This window comes from Pelodiscus sinensis, chromosome 2, assembly GCF_052426305.1.
Source record: "Pelodiscus sinensis isolate ZL-2025 chromosome 2, ASM5242630v1, whole genome shotgun sequence".
NCBI classification, from domain to species: Eukaryota; Metazoa; Chordata; order Testudines; family Trionychidae; genus Pelodiscus; species Pelodiscus sinensis.
In genome coordinates, this window is record NC_143053.1 from 78,004,747 (window position 1) to 78,030,466 (window position 25,720).

Genomic DNA, 25,720 nt, shown 5'->3' on the forward strand with positions numbered 1-25,720 from the left:
TGGGAGGTTGCAAGGTATTTTGGGGTAAGGGATCACAGTATAGCTACCCTTCATTCTAAGCCAATGCAGAAATAAGTGGCCAGAGAACAGCATCTGTCAGGCCAGGCCTCCAGCTCTGAAGGTGGCATCCTGCCAGCAACAGCTCTGGATGTCAGATACCGTGAATAGTATAGTAATAGAATAGTCAACAGTAATTGAATAGTCGTGTAACCGCACCAAATATCATCAGTTACATGATTATTTGATAGCTCCCAGGGGCAGCCAGTGCATTCACAATTCCCTTTCCAAGGGAGCCCTCTGCCACCCCATGAGGGGAGCCAGTTTAAAAACCAGCTCCCCCACATGGTCCAGCTCCCGCCTGCTTCCCCATTCATGGGCAAAATTAATTGCCAATTTGTTAAGACCATATTAATAAGATTAAAAAATATCAAACTGCCACTACATACATCCATGGAACCCCAACACCTTGAATAAGGATGTGTTATGCTACAGAACAAGATCTGGGAGCTCGGGGAAGTCATCCAATCAAATAGACAATTACAAAATTAAAAATAGACAAAAAAGGAAGCACTAGACAACTAGGGATATGAACTAGTAACCAGTTACCCAGTAAGCATCACTGTTAATGGGTGATATTTACTGGGTAATCCATGGTTACCCATTACCCAGGAGTAGCCTCCTGCCTGCAACCCATTGCAGGCAGAGGTCCAGCCCTGCAAAGCTGCTAGCTCAGCCTGGGAGTCACCAGCCTCGGGCAGGCGAAGGAGAAGAAGCGGCAGAGGGGTGGGCTGCCAGCTTCCAGTCCAAGAGTCTGCAGCCTCGCATGGGGTGGGGTGGGCATCAGGGCTGGGACCCAGTAATCCATCATGGGATCAGAAGCAGCCAGGCTAGAGCAGCCCCTGCTCATGGTGCGGGCATGAGGCTGGCCATGGTTAATTAGTTAAAAGGTTAACTAATTAAAATGGGATTTTACATCCCTACACACAACATGGTCATCCTGTGTAACTTTCTTCTCAGGGAAGTTATGAAGGACAAAACTGTAAAAAAAGAAAGAAAGAAAGAAAAGTTCATGGAGGATAGGTCCATCACTGACTGTTAGCCAGGATGGACAGGGAGGGGACCCCAATACTACCAGAACTTGGGAGTAGACAACAGGGAATGGATCAGTCAGTGACTGCCTATTCTGTTCATACTCTCTGACATACCTAGCATTGACCACTGTCGGTAGAGCCCTGTGCTGACAAAATTCATATCTGTAGATGCAGTAGCCATGAAGCTGTGGGGCTCTAGCAACAAGCAAGACCAGCAAGGCCATGGCCAGCAGCCAAGCCAAGAATATCAGCAGCAAAAGAAGTTCCTGTGGCATGGTTATACTGCCCCCATCCCTACCCACTGGGGTGGGGACTATGCTCATCGGCAGCTTTATCTGGTCACACTACTATGTGCAAATGACTCACATGCTTCTGGACAGGAGTCCCTTCCATGCAATGGCATGCATCTCCACTCCAGGTGTGCATGAACCACTTGCACATAATGTGATATGCGACAGCTGCTGCTAAGTCTTGTGCCTGCCCCACGAGACAGAACTGTAGGCAATACAGCCTTGCTGAAGGAGCTGCCTAGGCTAAGTGCTGGATCCTGTGTGCAGCAGCCTGACATGCTGCTGCTTTTGCGGCTTTAGTTCCTGGCCAGGTGGCTGGACAGGGCCCTATTGGTCTCGTATATGTTGCTAGAACCCTGCAACTTCATGAATACTCACAGAACACAGGATACTGTGCTAAATGTACTGTTGGCCTGACCCAGTAGGATTGTCTTACTTGCTGCTACTCCAGTCCACTGCTAAAGCAGCAGAGTCCAATGAAAGTTTGCACGTTTTGGTTGATAATGCTTCTATTTCATTCTTAAATCCTGAAGATACATATCACCCAGTCCTGGTGACTTGTTACTTTTTAATTCACTGATTTGTTTTAGCATGTAGCACCTCAATCTCACCTATATTATCTAAAAATTAAGAAAAGAAAGCTAGCGTGCATGAAAAATGCTTCCTTATGTTTATCACGAATACTTAAAGACATCTCTCTTAAAATGTACATAGCCCAAACTAAGACTCAGAAATGCCATTGAAATTGCCCTCGTCTTCCATTAGATTTCATTAGTCTGTGTTATTACAGGCTTCCACAAAAGGACAAAGACCAGAAATTTAAAGCTTGGAGGCAAGAAGTCAGACAGCTAAATACATGATCTGAGCATCTGTGATGCTAAGCCTCCAACCCCCTTTGAGAGACAGGCCATTTACTAAGGGAACTCCCTTTAACTCCCAACATTTGAAACTATGATAAAAAAGTCACATGGCCTTATTTAGACGAGAACTTTTCCCTGGGCATTTATCAGCTCAAGTGTTTCTCTTGAAGTGAGCTTGTTTTATAGCACTTAAAATCCAATACAGCAGGAGCTGTCAGACTTCTATGACAACACTTTGCTTTTCAGGATTGAAATAGGACCTCCTAGTGCATTCTATCCCCATTTAATAACTAAAATTAATCAGCATTGTATCCTTCCCATTTCCCCCATTTCCCTTTTCACCCATTTGCAGTTCTGCCAGCAATGTCTTCAAAGTACACCCAACCCCTGCTCCTAAGGAGCCACTTTTTTTGAGGGGTGGGGGGGGGCTAGGGGGGAGAGGAGAGAGAATTAAGAAGCTTCATGAGGAGGGAAAATGGAGGAAACCTGGAAATACTGTACAGAGAAACGAATCCATGCTAACTGACTACATATCAACAGAAAGATGAAAGATAAAAGTTCCTGATCACCCTTTGCCCCTCCTTACAACAGGAACTAGAACAGTACTTCAGACTCAAAGGGAGGCATTTTATATTGTGACTGCAGTTAGTTTGCTAGAGAAGTTTCACACAGCATCGAGCTCTCCTAGCACGTCAGCTGCCCCTTGGCATTGCGATGGGGGGGGGGGGGAGGAGGGAAAGAGAGGTACTGTAGAGAAAAAACAGGCAACTCACCTGGTGGGAGCTGGAAGTTTGCAGGCAGTTGTATTGTAGTGGTTTGGGGGGCTTTGAGAGCCACGGTTTGCGGAGCAGCCAATCTGGGACCCCCAGAGGTGTTAGGTGGCTGCTGGGCAGCGGTGACAGTGGCCACTTTAGCCACCAGAGTCCCCACGGGGGCCGTCACCACCCGTGACTGCTGGGAAACGGCAGGCACCAGGCTGATGGGAACCTTAGTCATTGCGTGGCTCAAGGCAACTGCCTGGCCCCCCGCGGGAGCGCCAGAGTCAGAAGCCGGGGACACCGTGGTCTGAGAGCAGAGCAGGGCAGGTGCCGGCTGAGCCCCACCGGCCCCGCTCGCTGCAGGAGCCGCCAGCGCCTGCTCAGCGTGCCCGGCGGGCATCACCCTCACCGGGGCTGCCGCAGAGGTGCTCATGGAGGAGGAGCGCGGGACCAAGGCGGGGAGGGCTGGAGTTTCCCGGAGCGTCCGCGTTATCCCGCAGCATAGCAGCCGGGAAAGGGGGAGGCTGGTTTCTTGGCGGCCGGCCGGATCCGGGGCTCACACGCTGCCTCAGCGCCCGGGCTGCTGCGGGCAGCTCCCGCTGCCACACTGGGGAAAACACATGGTCATCCGTCCCCTGCCGGCTGCGCACACGTGGGGCGGGCTCAGGGAACCGGCTCACGCTACTGCGCCTGCGCCCCCCGCACTCTTGGTGCCCAGCATATAAACCCGCCCCCGGGCGGCGGGCCCCAGCCATGTTTATAGAGCCACGCGGAGCTCCCCCGCCCTTTCCACCACGCACGCGCTGCAGGCGCGCGGGGCCGCAGCCAGGCTTTCCCCGGGCACTCTTCTTTCGGATTGGCAGCGCCGAACGAGCCTATAGGGCTGGGCCTTGTGGCGTCACAGGGGCCGCGTTCCAAACAGCTGGGAGGCTGGAGAGGGACGTGTGGGAGCGCTCTCCTAGGGGAGCGTTCAGGCTGCACGTTTGGGGTGCATACGACATTCCTTCTTACACACAAGCAAAGCAACAGACGCATTTCAGGCTGATTGAAACATTGGGGCGGCCGGATTTAAAAATCCTTGTAACGCACCTATTTTGGCACAGATCCCACGGGTCTCTTTGGGCAGGTCACATTAGATGAAAACAAAAACCCTGCAAAGTAATGAGCCATCTCTTTACTCCCGGGAACGGAGGAAGTTCAGCACATTGCAAACAGGGGCTTTTAAAGAGTGGTTCTTGTTCTGAAAAACGACCATATTAATCGCCTTCTTTTTATTCACCCCGCCTTGTGCCTGTGTAGACTCACAGCTGCTGATTGAGGTGATTAGAATGAGGTTTTACAGTCATCCCTGCAGAACCCACAAAGATAAAAGGAAACGAACTGGGGTATATTTCTTCTAGAGTGCCTTCAGTCATATATGCCTGTGTAAATGCTGTAAAAGCAATTGAGATGTCATTGAGGAGTCAACTTAAAAGCTGACCATTAATAAATAGTAAATGCAGAGGTGTAAGTAAGGTCCTGCTGCCACAATGATGTGCTTGTGTTGCGCTCATTGCAGGACTAGACTTCAGGACTAGGATTTGGCTTGACTTTCAGATTCCAGACTGAATTTACAGAAAGAAAAACATTTTTCCAAATAAAAAATGAAACCTATTTTACTATGGAAGTCAATAAGAGACAAATGCAATTGTTCAGAGTGGAATGCTATTGTGTCTTAGTTTCCATTGCTTGTTTAACAGAGATAACAATATTTTACTAGCTTCGGAGGGATAGCCAAGTTAGTCTGTAACAGGAAAAATTTTAAAAAACAACAAACCGTCTGATTTTACTACTGTGAGTAGGTTCTATTACAGTGGTATATTGAACCTGAAGAATAAATTGTGCCGGGATTATTGCCAGAGCCCCAATCCTGTGAATATTTGTGCATATGCTTATTTTTTAAGCAAATAATTAGTGCTATAGAAGTAATGCATATAAAGTTAACTGAAAATATCAGCCTAGATGGAATTCTTCAATTTTATGATGGCTCCAAATGCAACAATTGCAGAATTCCTCCAGGACTAAACTATAAATTATTGCAGAATCAAGGCCCACTAAATATAGAACAATGAAATCAAGCATATGTAAAGTGCTATCAAATGCACAGAGTAAATAATTAAACTGCAGCAAAAGTGTTTCCATTGACTTCTCTCCTGGTGATATTAGGTGTTTTTTTAACCATAGTAGGTGCAATATTTTCAGACAGAAATATATGGTTTCATATTGAGAGTCCCTCATTTTTGCAAAGGCTTTGAGGATTTTTAAGGAAAATACTATAGAAATGAAAAGTATTACTTTGATAAAGACAAGAAAAATGAACACAGCAAATAGGCACTTGCCTGGAAAAGATTCAGTTAGCATCCACAAAATCTAAGTTTTCATTACAACAAATGCTAGTTCTGATAGACACAAAAACATGTAAAACATGCACTGAGTGTAAAAGGATGCAGTATTATTTTCCTAATGTGGAGGTGGATAGCTCTATGCTGACGTTCACAGATTTGCCAATCTGCTGCCTATTGAAAACTAATTAGAATCTTTCAATATTTTCTTTTTCTGTTCAAAGCTTTGGATGATTTCACTCTATTGCTGCTTGAAAACACTGAACAGTATGAGGGGTGGTCACTAGTGCTAATCACTGCAGAGGAGGACTCAAAAAGAAAGGTGAAGTGAGGAAAAAGTAGCAGAGACATTTATATCACAATAACCAGGAGAATAGGGGAGAGGTAAAGTAGTGTAATTCCTCTCATATTCCAGTGACAAAGTGATGCTATGGTGGGACAGGGGAACAGAGAAGGGATTCTCTCCTTCCTTCCAGCAGCCAGAGCAGATGTGGCCCATGTATATTTTTCAATGACTACACTAACTGGAGATGTATACAAAAAGTAGGCCTTAGGGCATTGTCCATGGACAACATCTATTTAGGCAGGGGGTGGAGCAGGTTTGTTACTTGGATACTACCTCCGTATCTTGGGGTCACCTAGTTTTCATTTGTTAGAAGGATTAATCCTCTCTTAAATGTTTAGTAAAATTTCAAAGACCCCTATGTGAATGGACCAGTGTAAGAGGATGTATGTAAAGAAGTAGGTGGACATGGATGGGTGAAGCAGCTAGATAAGCATGAGAGAAAGAGCTTTTGAAAGGAGAAAAAAGGAAGTAGACAACACAAATATAATGTGAAAAAAGTATCTGAAGATAGTGAAAGTAATGGAGGAAGTGACACTGAACATAAGAACCGAAAAGTACATCTAGCTCAGTATCCTGTCTTCCAACAGTGGCTACTACCAGGTGCCCCAGAGGGAATGAACAAAACAGGTAATCATCAGGTTACCTATTCCACCCTTCTGACAAACAGACGCTAGGGATACCATTCCTACCCATCCTGGCTAATAGCCATTAATGGACCTATTCTCCATGAATTTATCTAGTTCTTTTTTAAATACTATTAAAGTCCTGGTCTTCCCATCCTCTTGAAAGGAGTTCCACAGGTTGACTGTGCATTGTGTGAAGATATACTTCCTTTTCATAAGTGCATTACTTTTAATTTATCAACATAAAATTTCACCTGCCATTTTGTTACCCAGTCACCTAATTTTGTGAGATCCCTTTGACGCTCATCACAGAATTCTATTAGTTTAGTGAGGTATGATTTTCCTTTACAGAAACTAGGTTTATTTTCTCCCCAACAAATTATATTCACTTATGTGTCTTACTATTCTGTTCTTTACTATAGTTTCAATCAATTTGCCTCGTACTGAAGTTAGATTTACCCGTCTGCTCATGCCAGGACCACCTCTACAGCCCTTTTTGAAAATTGGTATCGCATTAGCTATCTTCCAATCTTTTGGTACAGAAGATGATTTAAAGGATAGGTTACAAACCATAGTTAGTAGTTCCTCAGTTTCAAATTTGAGTTTTTTCAGAATTCTTGGGTAAATGCCATCTGGTGCTGGAAACTTGTTACAGTTTAGTTTATCAGTTTGTTCCAAAATGTCCTCTAATGTCACCTCAGTCTGGAACAATTCCTCACATTTGTCACCTAAAAACAATGGTTCAAGTTTGGGGATCTCCCTAACATCCTCAACAGTGAAGAGAGATGCAAAGAAGATAATATAGCATGACTGGGGGAAGGAAAGAAGTTTGGGGAGGGTGGAGATAACAGTGAGAACTCCAGAGGGAAAAAACACCAAAAAATTATTTAAGAAGTTACAGTAAAAAAATTAAGAGAGTTGACAGAAACTCTAATGAGCAAGGCTCGACAAATAATACAATCTACTTGCCCGTGGCAAATAGATTGTAACCCGGAAGAGCCGGGTTCGGGCGATCTGCGCATGCACAGATCGCCGGACAGCGCGGCTGGCGAGCGGGACTCGCCGTAGTTCAGCGAGCCCTGCTAATGAGTATGTAATTGTATTATTCCATTAAATTGCAAAGGGCATAGGCTGGGGGAACAGGTTTTATTCTTGGCTAGTCATATAATCCTTCGGTATATGGGTACTGAGTAAATTTTTCAAACTCCGGTTACGGTAAAAAGTTTAATCAGGCAATATTCATTGCCCAAAATGAAAAAAAAAAAATGCAAAAGTAAACCAGAATAGTAAGGAGTATGAAATCTGAATGTTTACAATTACTTCAGATTAATAATCAAGGCATTGTAATTCAGATAACAAAATTACCATTTTAAAACAAAATTATATTTTATAATTTTAATTGAATACAGCAATTCTTTGTCACTGTGTGAACCTTTTAATACTTGCCTTAAAATTCATCTCAAATGAGGGAGGATTGTGAGGATTGCCGATTTAATTTTATTCATGAACCTAATTGCAACAATTGCAAATGTATTTGAGGAATCAATTTCACCAGTTGAATTAAAATTATATTCTCATGGAAAAAATTAAATTATCATTACTAGATTTACCAGCATTCTGAATGCATTAAAGTGGCAGCATAACTTCACACCAGAGAACTTGAGCTTTTCAGGATGAATTTCCAAAAGACACAGCAAGCAGAGCAGTAAAAGTCGGTAAGGAAATTGAGATTCCATATAAAAAGGGCAGGGGAGGGAAATCTCTGACTATTTATTCTGGAAAGGAGACAAGTGAGAGAAGAGATTAAGCAATGGAAGTGGAGTTACAACTATGAATACAAATCAGGTATTTACTAAGGCCGTCAAGTGATTAAAAGTGAATCCTGAATAATTACTTGATTAAAAACTTGCAATTAATCACACTGTTAAAGAATAATACAATTGCATTTATTTAAATATTTTGGGTGTTTTCTCAATTTTCAAGTATATTGATTTTAATTACCACAGAATGCAAGGTGTACAGTGCTCACTTTATATCCTTATTTTTGCTTACAAATCTTGTACAGTAAAAACAAAATAAATAGTGCTTTTTAGATCACAAATAATGTAGTGCAATCTCTCTATTATGAAAGTTGAACTTAAAAATATAGTTATGTACAAAAATAAATGCACTAAAAATCATAGAATCATGAAACTTGAAGGCTCTTAGAGAGGTCACCAAACCTAATCCCCCTGCATTCATGGCAGGACCAAGCACCATCTAGATCAGTGTTTCTCAACCAGTGGTACAGTACCCTCAGTGGTACTTGAGAGAAGTCTGGAGGGGTACGTCAACACAACTGAAATTTGGAGAAAACTGAATTATTGTTTTAAGTTTTTCGGCACTTTTGTACTTTCTACACCCAAAAATTTCATCGACTGCCCGGCTACGATTACATTGTTTAAACAAATGTGTTGCAATGGTAGAAAAAAAAAGTGTCTGAAAACTGTAGGTACTGGGGGTACTTATTTTTTTTTGAAAAAGGGGTACTTTACAAAAAAAAGGTTGAGAAACACTGATCTAGATCATCATCCCTGACAAGTATTTGTCTAACCTGCTCTTAAAAATCTCAAATGATAGAGATTTTACAGCTTTCATAGGCAATTTATTCCAATGCTTAACCATCCTGACAGGAAGTTTTTTCTAATTTCCATCCTAACCCTCTCTTGCTACATTTTAAACCCATTGCTTCTTGTCCTATGAGACATTAAGGAGAATAATTTTTCACTCTTCTCCTTGTAACAACCTTTTAGATACTTGTAAACTGTTATCATGTCCCCTGTCAGTCATCTCTTTTCCAGACAAAACAAACCAATTTTTTTCAATCTTCCCTCATAGGTCACATTTTCTAGACCTTTCATCATTTTTGTTGATCTTCTCAGGACTTTCTCGAATTTGTCCACATCTTTCCTCAAATGTGACATCCAGAACTAGACACAATACTTCAGTTAAAGCTTAATCAGTGCAGAGTAAAGCAGAAGAATTACTTCTTGTCACTTATAGCACTCCTACTAATGCATCCCCGAACAATATTTGCCTTTTTTTTTGGCAACAGTGTTACACTATTGATTTATATTTCACTTGTGGTGCACTATGACTCCACATCCCTTTCCACAAAACTTCCTACACAACCATTTCCCGTTTTGTAGGTGTGCAGTGGATTGTTTCTTCTTAAGTGGAGTAGTTTGCAGAAGTCCTTATTGCATTTAAGGATGTAAATATTGATCAAAACTGTTAACCAATTAAATAATTTAAATGATATTGTTTAACCGGTTAACTGTTGGTGGGGGCAGGTCAGCTCGGGGGTGTCTTACTGTTGCTGCAGCAGGCATTTTGGTCAAGAGTGCTGAGGCCAGGGCTCCTGCGGTGTGGCTGGGAGGCAGATCCAGGATGGCCAGAACAGGGGCCACTGCTGTAACCCAAGGCTGTAGTGCAGTTGGGAGATAGAGTGGCTGGAGGTGCTTAAAATGAGGAACATGGCCAGGTGCTAGGCCTGTGGTGTGGCTGAGGGAGCTAGGGCAACTGGGGCCACTGAAACCAGAGCCATGGCATGGCTGAGAGCTGGGGAATCTGGGGCTGTAACATAGCCATGACCACCGAGAACCAGGATCGTGATGTAGCTGGGACCACTGCAGCATGGCCAAGTCTGGGACGGGTGGTCCTCTGGTGCCACTGCCGGTGGATCTTTTGGGGCTGAGGCTGGGATCTGGGGCTGCTGCACGTGGCTAGGTCCCACCTGCCCACCATACCACAAGACACATAGGTCTTGGGGGGAGGGATAGCTCAGTGGTTTGAGTATTAGCCTGCTAAACTCAGGGTTGTAAGCTCAATCCTTGAGGGGGCCATTTAAGGATCTATAGGAAATCTGTCAGGGATGGTACTTGGTCCTGCCATAAGGGCAGAGGACTGGACTCACTGACCTCTCAAGGTCCTTTCCAGCTCTATGAGATAAGTATATCTCCATTTTAAAGGTGAATATAATTTGTTGGGGGAAAAATCAACATAGTTTCTGTAAAGGAAAACCATGGGGGGGGAGTCAACAAGCATGTGGACAATGGGGATCCAGTGGATATAGTGTACTTAAGATTTCCAGAAAGCCTTTGACAAGATCCCTCACCGAAGGCACTTTAGCAAAATAAGCTGTCATGCAATAAGAGGGAATATCCTTTCATGGATTGATATCTGGTTAAAGCGGAGAAATAAATGGCCAGTTTTCAGAACCAGTTAGCTTTTTGCACTTTCATGAAAGACTGCAATATAGTACTTGTACGAGGTGAATTGAAAAATATTTATCATTGTTACAGTGCAAATGTTTGTAATCAAATATAAAGTGAACAGTGTATGCTTTGTATTCTGTTGTAATTGAAGTAAGTATTTGAAAATGGAGAAAAAATCCATAATGTTTAATCAATTTCAATTGGTATTCTATAGTTTAACAATGCAATTAAAAGTATGAATAATTATAATTAATTAATTGCATGCATTAACTGTGATTGACAGCCCAGATATTTATTAATGCAAATGGGTAACTGGGTGAATAATTGGCTATTTGTGCACAACCTCAGTAATCATACAGGCATATTTTAAATTCACACCTGATGTCACAAATACCACCTCCCCATGTCTTCTCTGTCCTCTTGTACTGATTTTTTGTATGGGTGGACTTATCTGCTGAACATTCAGGTTGGTAGACTTCAAGCAGTATCTTAAATCTGCACATTGTCTTCATAAATGTCAGAATAAAAGAACAGCCATAATACAGTAGAAATTTACAATAACATATCTACAAACAACAGGAATTGATGGTAAAAACTATATTCTAAAGAGTTTGCTAGAAAATAGTTACCAATAATAAGCATCAACTTGATTTAGCCATGAGGTAAGACAACTGATCTATCTCAGGGAAACTTGTTCTTTCAAGAAAGTTTCTCTGGTGGTATATCTGCCAAACTTGGTGCACCCATAGAAAACCAGCCAATACAGCACCTAAAGTGGCCCAGTGAGGTGACAAGGTCATAGGATTATGAGAACCACATTGGCTGGGGTTACAGTGCAGAAGAAGAAAGGGAATAGGATTGTTGAAGTAAAACAGGGAAGTAAATTAAAGAGGGATAAACTAAGGGAGAGAGAGGGTTAAAGAAAGGAAGAGAGGAAAAAAATAATAATGATGAGAGAAAGAAGTTGGGCGACTGAAAAGTTGCAATAGTAAGAGAAATTCAATTAAAAATATCCCTGAGAAGGGGTGCAAAGCACTAAAATGTTTAACTGTGCTACAAATATATTTTTAGTGAAGTGATAGCCTTTCTGTGTTGTTACTGCATCAACCTTGTACACATCTTTTATTGGACCAACTTCAATTGGAGAACAGAAACTGGTCCAATAAATGATAGGCTTCATCAGTTAAGATTTTGAAAGTTAAATATAATACAAATGTACTAAGAACATACCATTCATTATCTCGTACAATCCATTAACAGGAGAAAGGTGTTTCTATCATTCAAACAGCGGTGCAATTCAATGTATTCTGCTATCTACCAGAGAGCAGCAGTGCAACATGCTTTGAAAAATGTAGCAAATTAAACTGTCAAAACATAAATCAGAACTTTATTGAATTCTTGATTTGCAATGCATATGTAACAGTAATAGCATGCAAACACAAACTTATCAAAGTTGTAAAGTTACATAAGAAAAAAATTGAACATTTGGAAACCTTTAATACCTTGTACAGAGATATGCCAATCGTTTGGTGATAATTGCTTACAGGAAGTTTGGCAATGCCTTTTAATGTTGAGTATGTAAACAATAAACAGACAGAGGAATGATAAGGTGCCAAAACCTGCCTGTTTGCACACCATAGTGAATATAAGCTCATTAGGACTAGCACATTTATAATTGGCAGGTTTCAGAAAACCAGAGAATTCAGTAATGAAAGAGACAAGTGTATTCAGCAACTGTAAATATTCTGATCTAGTATTTATTAAAATGTTTCCAAAGTTTTAATAAACAGCCATCAGCATTTAACTGGGATTTAAATACTTTTCTTCTTTTTCTTTTCAGATTCTTCTCTTTCCTTCTCTATTTCTACAACTTGTGATTCAATATCCTTTGCACTGAACATCTGAAATGGAACACAGGACAAAGATTTATATAAAGTGTAAATGCTACAGATTCCACTGACAATTTTATAATCCATAGATTCAGTTACATTTTGGAGCTATAAAATGTATTCCAGAAGAGTTTAAAAAAAAGTTCAAAAAGTTCCTGAGACACAAATTGATAGAACCAGTCTTTTGTGATGTTTTTGAAGTCAAGATACTTGTTTATAAAGATTTGCATTTATTAACCTGGAAGGTTAAGAGACTGACAGGTATGATAATTTTCCTTACAAGTAAATTTTCAGACCAAATATTGAGAGAGAGTTGTAAATCTGTGCTAGTCCACTAACATTAACTTCAACTGCAGAAGGTAATTTAGTGTCTATACTGGCATAAACATAGGCTTCTTCAGTACAGACTGGCAATTGTATCAATTATGTGTGAGGGTTTCATTTTATTGGTCTGTTCACTAGCAATTTAAATGAGTTTTGTGGACACTCATTCAGACCTCCAGTTGGACTCAAATCCTAACAAACTCATAACTGAAATTAAAGGCAAGATTTAATCTCATAACCTCCTTAGTTCTTTATAAATATGTTGTTACCCAAACTTTCAGATTGGTTACAAGTGTTTAAAATCTACACAACAGCTTTGAAATAGCAAATATAAGAATTAAAGCCATATTCATGGACGGAGGTGGGAGAAGCCATCTACTACAAGAGGGAGATGTTTTCCCACGATATCTATACCATCCTGATAACAGAAGGAGAGGATACTAAGGTCCACTTTTATTTATGACAGGGATGGCAAAAATAACTGGCCCTCCTAGCCACATATGACAACCTTCAGAAGTTTGGGAACCAAAATGCAACGGTTGGGTTTTGAGCCCCATGAGAAGTCACCGAGGGGTCTCAAGGCTTCAGCCTTGCACCTGCTGAAGCACTAAGCCCTGGTGAGTGCACCCCACAAGGCTGAAGCCCTGAGACACCCCTTCCCCCACTAGGAAGAAGCTCCTACCCACCACTGCACTGCAAGGCAGAGGGCCCCGATTCTCCCCAGTCTTGTAAGTGGAGAATAAGGGAGGGGGCTCCACGAGCCACACTAAGGCTATGCCTATACTACGGAGCTTTATCAGAAAAAGGTACGCAAATTGCACGCCACAATTTGCATACCTTTTTCCGATAGCTTTTTTGGAAGAGGCTTTTCTGAAATTTGGCCTGTCTACACTGGGCCAAATTTCGGAAAAGCCTCCTCTTTTGGAAGAGCCCTTCTTCCTCGTGGGAGGAAGAAGACAGGGCTTCCGAAAGAGCATATCTGCTCTTCTGCAAAAAAAGGCAGAAGAGCAGACACATTCCCTGGATGTGGCAGAGTTTTTCCAGGAAACCCCATAGTCTAGACATAGCCTAACTATAAAAGTGCAGAATGTGGCCTATAAGCCAGTTTGGCCACCCTGATCTAAGTACCACCATGTACTGTCCTTTCAAATGGTCAGGCAGTGTCCTCATTTATTCTGAAGCCTGGAACTAAGTCTTGCTGAGCTGATGCCCTTTCACATCACCCCTACCTCTCCAAGTCTTCATAGATTTATTGCTATCACTCTATCTTTGAAAAGGACATACATAATTTTTGGCTACACTTCTGGCCAGTTATCTTCAATTGACAATTCATTATTCAATTCACCATTGTCACACAGAGGATTTACTGAGCTAGAGTTGACAGGATGTGGGTGTTTCTGCAGGAAATGGTGATCATTGCTAAGGGTGTAATGCTGAATGTAGTTTGTAGAGGATGCATTTATTCCAAGAGTGTACACACCATCATTTACAAATCAACCCTTTTAACTTTGTTGCCAAGAGTTTATTCTAGAGCTGAGCTTCTTTCAAATGAGGCAAAAAGAATGAAACTTAGGGAGGTTTTTTTAATAATAGTGTGTCATTTAGGACTGAGTACTAAATATTTCATCTTAGTAAAATTCCAGACAACTCAAACTGTTAAAATTGCTCAAAGAGATTATTTAGACTTATCGATTATAGGGGTAATGTAAAAAAAAGAATAGAGTTGTTTATTCCAAAAGAAAGTAAATACTGTTTGGAAAGCTTCTTTTTTTAAAAAATGTTCATGCCTGGAGTCTGCCTTTTCCACAGTAACAGCTTCTACAAAATGTTTGGAGTCACGAAATATTTGCCAGAAATACTGCATTGCAAAAATGTAATTTATCCTACACACAATACAGGAAAGTATGATTTTATATGCTTTCCCAGAACTGTTTCCCGCACTGAATGTGTCCAACACAGCATTTCCAAGCACAATATGAATTATCAGCAGTTACTATAGAACTCATAGCATCATCAGTCTATACAGACACACAACAGAAGTCATGTAACATTGTTTTAGCAGATGTTAGGGATATTTTACACAGCCCGTTGAAATGTACAGGTGTAAACTGTAATAATTTTTGCCAAAATATTCTGTATAGGAATTATTATTATTCCTGTATAATCAATAACTCATACCTGCAGTGGTTTGTTTCTCCTTATTATTGCAAGTTCAATGTTTTTTCCACCAGATTGCACAACCTAGGATACAGAATGTTATTAAAAGAATAATACAAAATGAAAAACAACAAGCTTTTCTGGAAGCATTATTTTTAGTATTCTACTGGATTACATACTTCTAGCAGAGCTCTTATTGCTAATTTGATAGCTTCCTTGTCAGTTGCTATAGCTTCTTCTGTGTAATTCTTCTCCAAAAATTCACGCACACTTTTAGCATTGCGACCAATTACATGTGCCTGTAGAAGACACACAGTTATGTATCTCACTAAGATGTAATTAATTTGCCTTACCTAATCTAACCCATGTAGATCTGCACACTTTTCTTACATGATTTGGCAGTTCTTCCCATCATCACTCATGTGATTTGGGTTTTGCAGTATTTGCCAGCAAAGGTTTTATTTCACTGTTTCCATGAGGAACACTGCAACATTTGCAAGATTTTCAGGACTAAGTATTTAAGGTGAGAAGACAAAACAACATAATAAACCTTAATTTGAAGTTCTTTAAAAATATTGTTAGTGGTCCTAGGTCTTGTAATACCCAAGGATACAAAAATAAAATATTAAAACAGTGGTTCTCAAGCTTTTTCACACAAGAACCCTCTTTTCCATAAATGGACCACCCTCAGGCTTCCCTGCTGTAACAGAGTGGTCTCCCCCTCTAAGGCCCAGGGGCAGCAGTCCTGTGCAATTTTCAGTCCCAGTTGGGAAGGAGCCAGGTGATCCCTATAATTGGAAATAAAAGGCTTGAAAGTAATAAGCTGTTTTAGAGCAAAACAGAGAAAAAAATTAAAGTCACAGTAGTTTTTAATGACCTTTAACTCATAATATTGGACCTACTTTCTTTAAACTTCTCTCATATGTTTTCTTTTGCTTTCAGACTAAATATGGTAATTTTAGGCCATGCCTCCATTTTCCATGGAAAAGTTAAGGAGAGTTTGAAAGTCAGCCTTATAATGGAATCTGGTTTCAAGATTTACTATAGAGAGGTTCTCTCTTCATAATCAGGGACACCACATACCCAACCACCATGCAGCATATTTGCCGTTGTATATATTTTTAAAGTATTTTTCTTATTTTTGTTGTTGATTCACTACTACTTTAACTACAAGGTTAAGGGTACATCCACACAGCAATTCAACACCAGAAGCCCTCCACTCCCCCAGGTTAGGTGACTTGGGCTGTGGAGCTATAAAACTGCTGTGCAGACGTTCAGGCTTGAGATGGAACCCCTGTGATTGGGGATAAGGGGAAGCAAAGTTTCAGATCCAATCTGTGGCCAAATACATATGCAATAATTTTTAGCCCTGCAGTCCCAAGTCAGCTGATCCAAGACCACGGCTTCGTTCCAGGTCTTTTATTCCAGTGTAAAGTACCCTAAGTTAGTTTTAATGGCTCACAAACTAGCCTGCTGAAAGCAGGGAACAGATTCTTTCGTTCTGTGGATCCACACTACAAAATGAAACATCAGACTTCAGTGGAATACACTGTCCATGAAAATCTTTGCATCAAGATATATACATTTTTGGAATATAGTTTATGAATTAAGTCGAACTTACCTTCCAAGAATGATATGTACCGGATGGGTCTGTTTGATACAGTCTGGGACTACCATCATCATCAAAGCCCACAATCAAAGCAGAAATACCAAAAGGTCTACGTCCATTGCTCTGTGTATAACGCTATGAAAAAAATGTAAAATGTTAACGCTCCATGAAGTTAATATGTGCTAGACTGGTAACATTTTTAAATAGCATAAAACTGAAAAGGATCTATGCAGCAGTTTAACTGATTATTAATAACATACTATTAGGAGAATGCAATTGCTACATATTTTGGGATAAAATTCTGCCCTGTGTAATATTTTACTACTGGGTGAATTCTGCACCACTGTGCATGCGCAGAATTCATGTCCCCCACAGATTTCTTTGCTTCTCTGCAGAAAAATGTCCTTCTGACAGGGAAGCAAAGAGAAGCTTCAAGAGCAGTCATGCACAATTCCCTATGGCTATGTCTAGACTACAAGCCTCTTTCGAAAGAGGCTTTTTCGAAAGAAGCTTTTGAAAAAACCTTTTTCGAAAGAGAGTCTAGACTACAAGCATATTTTTCGAAAAAGCGAGCTGCTTCTTTGAAAGAGAGTCTAGACACTCTTTCAAAAAAAGCAGTTTGCATTCAACAGCGCCTTTTTTCGAAGGAGTACTTTCGAAAAAAGGCATTATTCCTCATAGAATGAGGTTTACCGTGATTGAAAAAACTGCCGCATTCTTTTGATTTACTTTCGAAAGAACATGGATGCAGCCAAGACGCAGGTGAAGTTTTTCGAAAAAGGCTACTTTTTTCTAAAAAACCCCGTAGTCTAGACACACACTATCAGTGCAGGTAATTTTATTAGGCACCTGGAGCAGCCAGTGGAAAAATAAATCAGTGTGGGGTTAGGGACACCCTAGGCAGTGACTCTGACCCTGAGCTGGAATTAGAGGCTTATCCCTGCTGGGCTGGAATCAGGGAAGAACAAGACTTCTTCTTCCCCTGCAAGGACTAGTTGAAGCTGTTGCAAACCATCCCCCAGATGAAAGCAGCTCAGCCTCCTCCCCTGCTTCCTGCCCCCCATTGCACCTCATCAGGGTCACCGTACAGGGGAGCTGCTGCTCTATCCATCAAACCCCTGTGCATCTGGACCTCCCATATCCAGATACTCCTGCCAAGCTTCATCCGGTATATCCAGAAACTCCCTAGCCCTCCATATTTAAACCTCACCCCACTGAATCTCAGCCCCTGGAGCCACCCAGACTACTCCCCCATTTAACTCCCTGCACTCAGTACACCCCCCCCTCGACAAGCCCTATCCCCTGCATCACTGTCAGTGCCCATATTCAGATGTCCACTCAACTAACCCCCAACTAGCTGCAACCAGACTCCCACCCCACCCAGGCCTATTACCCCAGTCCTCTGCCCCCGCTGAGCCCCAACCATCTTCATCTGGAAGCCTCTGCAAAGTCCCACTGCCCCTGTACCTGGAAACACTCCCCCGATGAGCCTCTGTGCATTCGTATCCTCTTACACCTAGATTGCCCCCCACAGAAACCCTCTCACTGCACACCTAAATTTCCCCACTTGAATCATGCCTAGCTAAGCCTGTTTGCCACCCAACTGTTTCACCTGTGATAGAGGGGCAGTGCCCAGGGTGTTTCCAGGGCAGGCACAGGCCTTGTTTTATACCAGGATCAAGTGCAGCTTCATCAGTGAGTCTATGTCTCAGGGGTTGGAAGTGGGGGAGTTGCAGGGTAATCTCCCACCTTCGTGCAGCCAGTGGCTTGTGCTCCCTACTGTCGTGCTGGAGCCTCTGAATTTATTTATTGACAAATAAAACTTGCAGAATTTTAAAATACAGTGTGCAAAATTTTTATTTTTTTGTCATAGAATGCTCTCAGGAGTAATATTTGTACAGCCGTAGTGATGTTGCACAGGAGTAACTGACAGCAGAATCTGGCTTTTAGTGAGACACTAAGTACGCAACTAGGATAAACTAATTATAGGAATTAAAAATAAACAGATTGCTTTCAAATATTTTATATATGAAGCTATTGCAAATAGAATGCAGGGTATTGTTATCAGCAAATTTCTACGGCTATCTCCCCATAGACTTATGATTGATTAGTCTACTCCTGAATTTTCTGCTAATATTAAGGACATTTTGAGTAAAGAATCTGCACCTGTAAGTGTTATCTGAAATTCAGCCTGTCACATCATTTAATACTAATCTGAAAAAAGCTTTTTTTAATTTATTTTTTGTCTTCGCTTTTGTTATACAATAATATATTTTCATTTCCAACTAAGCTAGGAAAGACATGAAAGAGACTATAGCACATGAGGCAGAGCACGAATGATATTCACAGATGGTCCCCAAAACAGAAAAGCTAATAATGGAAACTACATCCTTGTGGAAAATACTAATAATACTTCTATCAAACTGTATTTACATTCTCAAAAGTCCACTTATTAAAAATTTAACCACGCTCCCATTTTTACTCATATCCTGAAACTGGCTTCTGTTTCTACGGCTGTGAAATAGAAGCAGTGTGTTTGCTTTTAAATAGTGTTATCTAAAGGCCCATATAGAAAACTAACAGCACTAAGCAAGACACTTACCTGTTTTAAAGTTGCTATGTAACGTGTTATATATTCTACTGTGACTGGATCCTCAACAGTAAGTTTATGGCTTTGACACTCCACGCGGGCTCTGTTAATTATTATTCTAGCATCAGCAGTCAGACCTACAGAATCATAGTTATCAGATATATTACAACAACAAAAATATTCTTTATTTATCAAACAATACATGCATCATTTAAGAAGCTTTTACTTCAGTTTCAAAAAATTAATTTGCTCAAAATCTGATTAACAAAGACATAATACAGGCTACAAATATAACCCAAATTATTCTAAAAAAAAAGTGTTTAAAATAAGCATTGTTGTAAGAAATGCACAGTTCAGGACATGTAAATTTTTAAGATTAAGGTATACATATTTATTGAGCACTGGCATTAGCAGCAAAATCAAATCAAGTTTTCAGTTTCCCTTTAAGGTATACTGAAGTTTAGTATATTTAAAAAGTAAGGCTATGTCTACACAGCAGCATTATTTCAGAATCAGTACATTATTTCAAAATAAAGTGCATGTCTACACAGGAAGCCATTATTTTGAAATAACATTGAGATGGAGGACTTCTTACTCTGACTCCTGTAACCCTCACTGTACAAGGAATAAGGAAAGTCAGTCAAAGGAAGAGTATTCTTCCTTCGACCTCCTGCTGTGTAGACAGCACCAAAAGCCTAATTAAATAATGTTGACTTCAGCTATGCAACTGAAGTAGCTAAAGGTGAGTATCTTAATTTGACTTTTGCCCTGCTTTGTAGACATGCCCAATGTGAAAAAGTAGTTTCTGACAGTACAACTACTTTGAGCATTTTGCCAAGTTTTGTGTTTTTACAAACTGATTTCTGTTTTTTTCTCCCTTTTCCTTTGTGAATGTCATTTTCCTCTGTCTGAGTCAGTCTACAGAAGGGCCATCCACAAAGTTTGGTCAATCACACCAAAGCACACAAACTGAGAAGAAAAGAAAAACCAAAAGATGAAAACCTTGCTCTCTCCTTTGCTTAGGTATAATAATCTTCCATGTCCCCTGAAAGAATAGTAGGCAAGACATTTTGAGACAGATGCTTGATTTAAGTTGACAGTGTACCTTTAATTATCAAGTGGTCAACTGAGAATAAAGACTTATTTTTTACTCCTTTTTCAAGAATAAAATGCACCCTTATACTGTCTTCAAAATATCCTTCCACTCTAATCTCTCAGACCTCAATCCTGCAAGCACCGTTGGCTTAGTGGGAGCTGGTTTAAAAGCCAGTTCCCTGCTAATACTGGCTCTCCCCTGCCCCCTGCCTGTATGTTGCTGCCTCTGCACTGTTTCCTCTGTGGGAGGCTGCTCCATGGGAGTCAGCTCCCCACATGTACTGGCTCCTGCTTGCCCCACTGCCTCAGATACAAAGGCAACAGGGGCGGGGTGTGTGTGGCTGCTTGTAACCAGAGGGTTAACCAATGAGCTCAGGTTCATCGATTAACTGTGTACTCAAGTACACATTAACATCCCTACTTTTTATAAAGTAAGGGTAGTTAGAGTGTGCATATGACTAATCATGTTTGAGTATGTGTGTACACACACACACACACACACACACACGTTTTGAATATTTAAGGACCCTGACTGATCTTTCCCTTTTTCTTATATTCTGTTGGTAGAAGTTTCAGTTGTTTATGCAAACTCACACAATCTGCGGAGGCAGGCCCAACAGGAGAAGCTATAGAAACTTCAGTAGTCCTAAAACAAACAATGGGAGGGAGAGCTCAAAGGAGAACCACCCCAGCCTAAAAAGGAGAGGTTTCAGAGTCTTCCTATGGCTCCCTCTCTTTTCTTCGCTCTCCCTGCAAACAGTGATAGGGAAGGAAAGGGAAGCAAACCACTGAGTTCCTCTTCCTCCAACCTTTTTAGAAGGTGGATGTTTGTCTAATTGCCCCCTCCCCCCGAATCTACTCTGTGGGCAGAGCATTGCCTTGTACCTTACACCAGTTGCCTGTCTCATGCATGGAATGATAGAAGGGTATTTCTCCCTCTCCCTTCAGAAAGCGATGGGCCCAAAAAAGAACAAATGGGATAGGTGTGATTTTCCAGTCCCATGATATCTCTCCCATATTTATGGGTGTGTTTCCAATATTACCTCCCCTCTTTTTTTTTTTTTTTTTTTTTGCTGGGGATAGTCACAGGCATGATATTGTCTCTTGGTCTGTTTAAGGCTATTACAGCCAATCTACAGGAAGCCTGCTACCCCAATTGGCCAAATCATATGATCTACCTGAGCAAAAAGGGAAAAAATGAAAGGGTCAATCAAAAGACCCTACATGTTCAGAGTTTAGTAAAAGAACAAATTATTTCCCACCAGCCACATTAAAAACAAAACAAAACTTAATTAAACAATGGTTTCTGGTCACTGCATTCAAATCTATATAGTAAATGTGAAACCCTGCATTTCCCCTTATCAGATTTCTGAACTATCCTGACCACCTCCGTGATATATTTCTTAACATATATCTGCAATAAAATATTCCACGGGACAATAACTCTATAACCGATACCTGCAAAAGCCATGCAGACATGATCATCAAGTGCACAAATCTTTCTCACAGTTCTTTCTTCCTGAAGATTGGCAACAGATTTTCTCTCTACTCCCAATACAACTATGTCTAGCCCTCGAATTCCAACCTGTTAAATAATTAAAATATAATCAAGCTATAGAAACAGATTTTTTTCATTATTAACAATATAATGAAGACAATAGGAGTACTTGGGGTAAAAATTTACATTTACATGGCATTTTACTTTACATTTAAGCCGCCAAACTATGATAATGCCATTATGCACACCTCTAATTCTTTGCAGAATAAGAGCTCTAGATTGTTACTGAGTACCATAATAGTGGACAATATAAGTAATAAACAATAATATTTGACTCTCTGTTAGAAAGGAAGATGATATGGTGTGTATTCTGCCATTTTAATTATTTGTCTTACATATTATCTGCATTGCAATAGGACCTAGGTATCCCAGTCATGGACCAGCATCTCATTATAGCAAATGCATTACAAAAAGACTATTGGCGTCCACAGAATGTACAATCTAGGTAAAAGACAAGTTACAAAAGGTGAATATGATCAGACAAATAGAGGAGCAGAAGAAAACAATGAGCCAATATTGGTGAGTGTGATAGCCTTTGGTATCAGAATGCTAGCTGCCTAACCGATGTCAGATATTTTGTAGGCATCATGATGAGGAAGAGCTCTAAAGAAGTATTTTTTAGAAGGATAAAGATGTTTATGGGCTGCTCCAACCACATGTAAAGGATAGGCATGTTAGTGTGTAGACGATTACATGATTAACCAAAAAGCCTTAGCTTATCAAATAATCATATTGACTATATGCAACCCATCTCTTGCTGCTGCTGTATGGGGGAGGCGGGGGGGGGAGAGGAAGAGGGAGAGAAAGAAGGAGGTAGGAGCCAGTGCCCATGAGGCATGCATGCCAGCTCCAGAGCTGCATTCAAATGCCCCCCAGCTCTCCCCCCGGCACCCACATGTAAACGTGTAACTGCTGAAATTTCCAGTAGCTACATGTTTACACAAATAAGCGATAGTTAATATCCCTAGTATATATCTCGAAACAACCCCAACAACATCCCTCATCCCAAGCAGGGATGGCAAGACTCAAGACCTGACGCCATACCCTCCATTTCCTTTCTCCTCATAATTTGAGGAGTCTCTTTGTACGTCCATGGAGCAGGCCACCCCTCCAAAGTGCATCACTCCAATGCACACACAAACCCCTAACTCTCCCTGATAAGGGAGTCTCTCTTCCAGCCCCGCCCTAGGGACTCTCTTCCTCTGCTGCTCCTTGGAAAAAGTCTCTACAATGGCCCCCCATGGGTGGAGCGTCTACCTCTCCATGGGGGAGTTTATTCCGTATCCCAGCCCCTTCCTCATGGGGCGTCTCTCCCTAGCACACCCCTAGGAGATGGTGAGCCAAGAGCTGCCTCTTCCCTGCTGGCAACCGAGCGGGAAGGCGTGGGTGGGGGGGGGAGGCAGGGCAGGCGCTGCCGGGGGCTGGCTGCGGGGCGCACTCACAGCCGTGGAGCCCTTCTTCACCGCCTCCTGGGCGTACTCCACTTGGAAGAGGTGCCCGTCGGGGGAGAACACGGTGATGGCGCGGTCATAGCGGGCAGCCATGCTCCTCCTGCGGCGCGCTAGGGACGCCGCTCTCGCTTCGCGCACCTGCCGCGCTGGCTCAGGCTGCCGTTCGCTGCCTAGGGGGCGCGCCCGCTGCCGGGAGAGGCTCTCTGGGCGCTGCCCTGCAGGCTCGCTGCCGGAGCCTGCCCCTTTGTTTTAGAGGGAGGGCGCACGCCTTGGGCCTCTGGCTCTCCTCTCCGACGGGCGTGGGTAGCTTCCAGCCCCCCCGCAATACGGCACCGCGCAAACCAGCCGCGGAGAGGCAGTGGGAGACGAGAAACTAGTGTCACTTCATTGCAAGTGGATATAGGAGGACAGGAGCTGCTGGGTTGTTGGAACAGCTTTGGCTGGTCACCCGAGGAAGAGGCCTGGGCATGGCTTGCGCTCTAGCCGCAGGGCCAATGAAAGAAAGGGGTCACTTACCCAACTCTGGCTCCTCATTATAGTGATAGTCAGCGGCTGTTGTGTTCTTTTTTAACGCTAGAGCTTCCCCTCCCCATTACAATAGTCTGTTCCTCGGTAGTCCCACGCCCGTACCCGTGGCTTTCCCGTATGCACAAGTACCATATGAAAACAAACACCTCCCGCCATTCCCCAGCTCCCCATGCCCACAGGGAGATCTGTTTTGCCACATGTAGGACTGCGGCCCATATTTGTATTTTGCATTGACATTCTGTTATTTATTACTCCAACATCTGTAAACAGCGGCATCAAACCATTGACAATGGTGTTAGCAGACCTTGGTTCAATTCCTCGTTCTGCCACTGCCTTGCTTGTGACCTTGGGCAAGTTACTTTTCTGTGCCTCAGTTTCGCCACCTGTGAAAGGTCGATAAAGATACCAACCTAGCTCGTAAAGTTGGAACCTCTATATATTGTGTATAGGGAGGGCTGGCAAGAAAAGAACTCTATTGTAATCTTTCGTAAACTCCTCTATTTTCAGTCACTTAACTAATTATAACATTTTATTCCCAAATTGTGCAATTTGATCCATATGTGCAGATCTGATTGCAAGATCAGGTTAATACTAATAATAATGAGAATTCTTTTATAAATAAATAATGAAAGTTGGAAATAAAATGATGTGAAGACTTCTCAAGTGGAAAATAATAAATGTACATTCACAGCATTTCAAGATTTCAGCACAATTTTTCAAATTGCTTTCAAGTACAGTAATACTCAAAGCATATTTGCAGAAATATTAATATATAGTTTCTTTTCTGTGTTCTTTTTGGCACTGAGGTATTATGCAAGAGAAATGGTACCAATGATTATTGATACTGACAAAACTAATGCTGCAATCTATTTTTGGTCAAACATAGCTATGTATTCCTTGCTTGTGTGTTTCATTGTATCATTTATCATTGGCCATTTATTATCAAATGAAACATATTTTTTTTTGAAGATAGTGATTCTGAGATTGTACTATATAAATTAAAGTCCATAACTTAAAAGTGCAGTGTGAAAATGCTAATAATACTGTACAGCTCTGATTATCCTTCTGAGATTAAATAAAAGTAATATAAAAAGAATATAAATAAAGTGGATCGAATAGAAGAAAACCAAAAGGTCAAACAAATAGGATAGAGTTAATACCTGGAAGCAGCATCAGACTGGGAGGCAAGAACTTCCAGGAAAAAGAGAAAAGAGGGATCTGCAAAGATGGCATAGACCAGCGGTGTCAAACTCCCAACCTGGGGGCCATCTACGGCCTGAGCACTTCCTCAGTCAGGCTCTCAAAATTATTTGAAAAAGTTATTTAATAAGGCCCTTACAGCGCTGGCCCAAAGTGTTTGTGGGGGGAGGGAAGGAGGACATGGAGGGACACACTGCAGCCCCCAGGACCCAAATAGTCAAGTGATCCCAGTTGATAGTAATGCATGAGGCATCAAGTAGAGAAATTTCCAGATCTGGCTTAATTCTAATAACGTGGCTGGAGCTTTGCAGGAAAAAAAGCCCTAATTATCAACAAGCTTGTAATCAAATCAGGAAAATTAGCATCACTGATTTAGTCAGTTTCACAAAATGAGTTAATAGTTTCATAGCTGAGGTCTATGTATGGGGTGGCTCTGTATGTACCTCCCCTAGGTCACAGGGATGTGCTGGCTACAGAATGGAGCTAGCAGCCAGAAACCACTCTAGCCCTGCTGTGCTCCTGGTGGTGGCAGTGGGACCTCCTCCCTCCCCCGGTGAATTTTAAATAATCTGGGGATGGCAGGTGACACCTGCGAATGTGCAGGGGAGATGGTATGTGTAGAGGCTAAGAGCCAGGACTGGGAGACACATGGGAGAAGGGAATGATAAGAGGAGGAGGGATGATGAGCCCTGCCAGAGTGGGGTGCCCATTGGC

The 25,720-nt window shown here is 41.7% G+C and overlaps 2 protein-coding genes across 3 annotated transcripts in view; both read right to left on the bottom strand.

Annotated features, from left to right (window-relative positions):
* TAF4B (TATA-box binding protein associated factor 4b) overlaps positions 1-3,836 on the bottom strand; it is a 122,368-nt gene extending 118,532 nt beyond the window's left edge. The window contains exon 1 of the mRNA XM_075920812.2: positions 3,015-3,836. Coding sequence (XP_075776927.1) covers positions 3,015-3,432 — 418 coding nt within the window. The 5' untranslated portion in view covers positions 3,433-3,836. The remainder of the gene's footprint in view (positions 1-3,014) is intronic.
* Positions 3,837-11,976: 8,140 nt separating this feature from the next.
* On the bottom strand, positions 11,977-23,758 carry PSMA8 (proteasome 20S subunit alpha 8). Of its 2 annotated transcripts, XM_075920815.2 has the most exons (7): positions 23,270-23,745; positions 21,728-21,854; positions 19,187-19,311; positions 16,597-16,719; positions 15,155-15,274; positions 14,997-15,059; positions 11,977-12,506 (listed from the first exon to the last, which is right to left on the bottom strand). In XM_075920815.2, the coding sequence occupies exons 1-7, from the start codon at positions 23,369-23,371 to the stop codon at positions 12,417-12,419; spliced, it is 750 nt and encodes a 249-aa protein (XP_075776930.1). In that variant the 5' UTR covers positions 23,372-23,745; the 3' UTR covers positions 11,977-12,416. The 2 variants fall into 2 exon arrangements, with proteins under 2 accessions (XP_075776930.1, XP_075776932.1); XM_075920817.2 differs by lacking the exons at positions 11,977-12,506; positions 14,997-15,059; positions 15,155-15,274 and adding an exon at positions 15,284-15,763 and having other exon boundaries at positions 23,270-23,758.
* Between the last annotated feature and the right edge of the window lie 1,962 nt (positions 23,759-25,720).

What these genes read in the sequence shown, in the direction of transcription:
- PSMA8 (XM_075920815.2), bottom strand. Translation starts at nt 23,371, where the DNA reads ATGGCTGCCCGCTATGACCGCGCCATCACCGTGTTCTCCCCCGACGGG. An exon ending in GTACATATCATTCTTGGAAG is followed by an intron (nt 15,275 to 16,596) that starts GTAAGTTCGACT and finishes TGTCTTCTACAG; the next exon opens with GCACATGTAATTGGTCGCAA. An exon ending in CAATAAGAGCTCTGCTAGAA is followed by an intron (nt 15,060 to 15,154) that starts GTATGTAATCCA and finishes TCTGTATCCTAG; the next exon opens with GTTGTGCAATCTGGTGGAAA.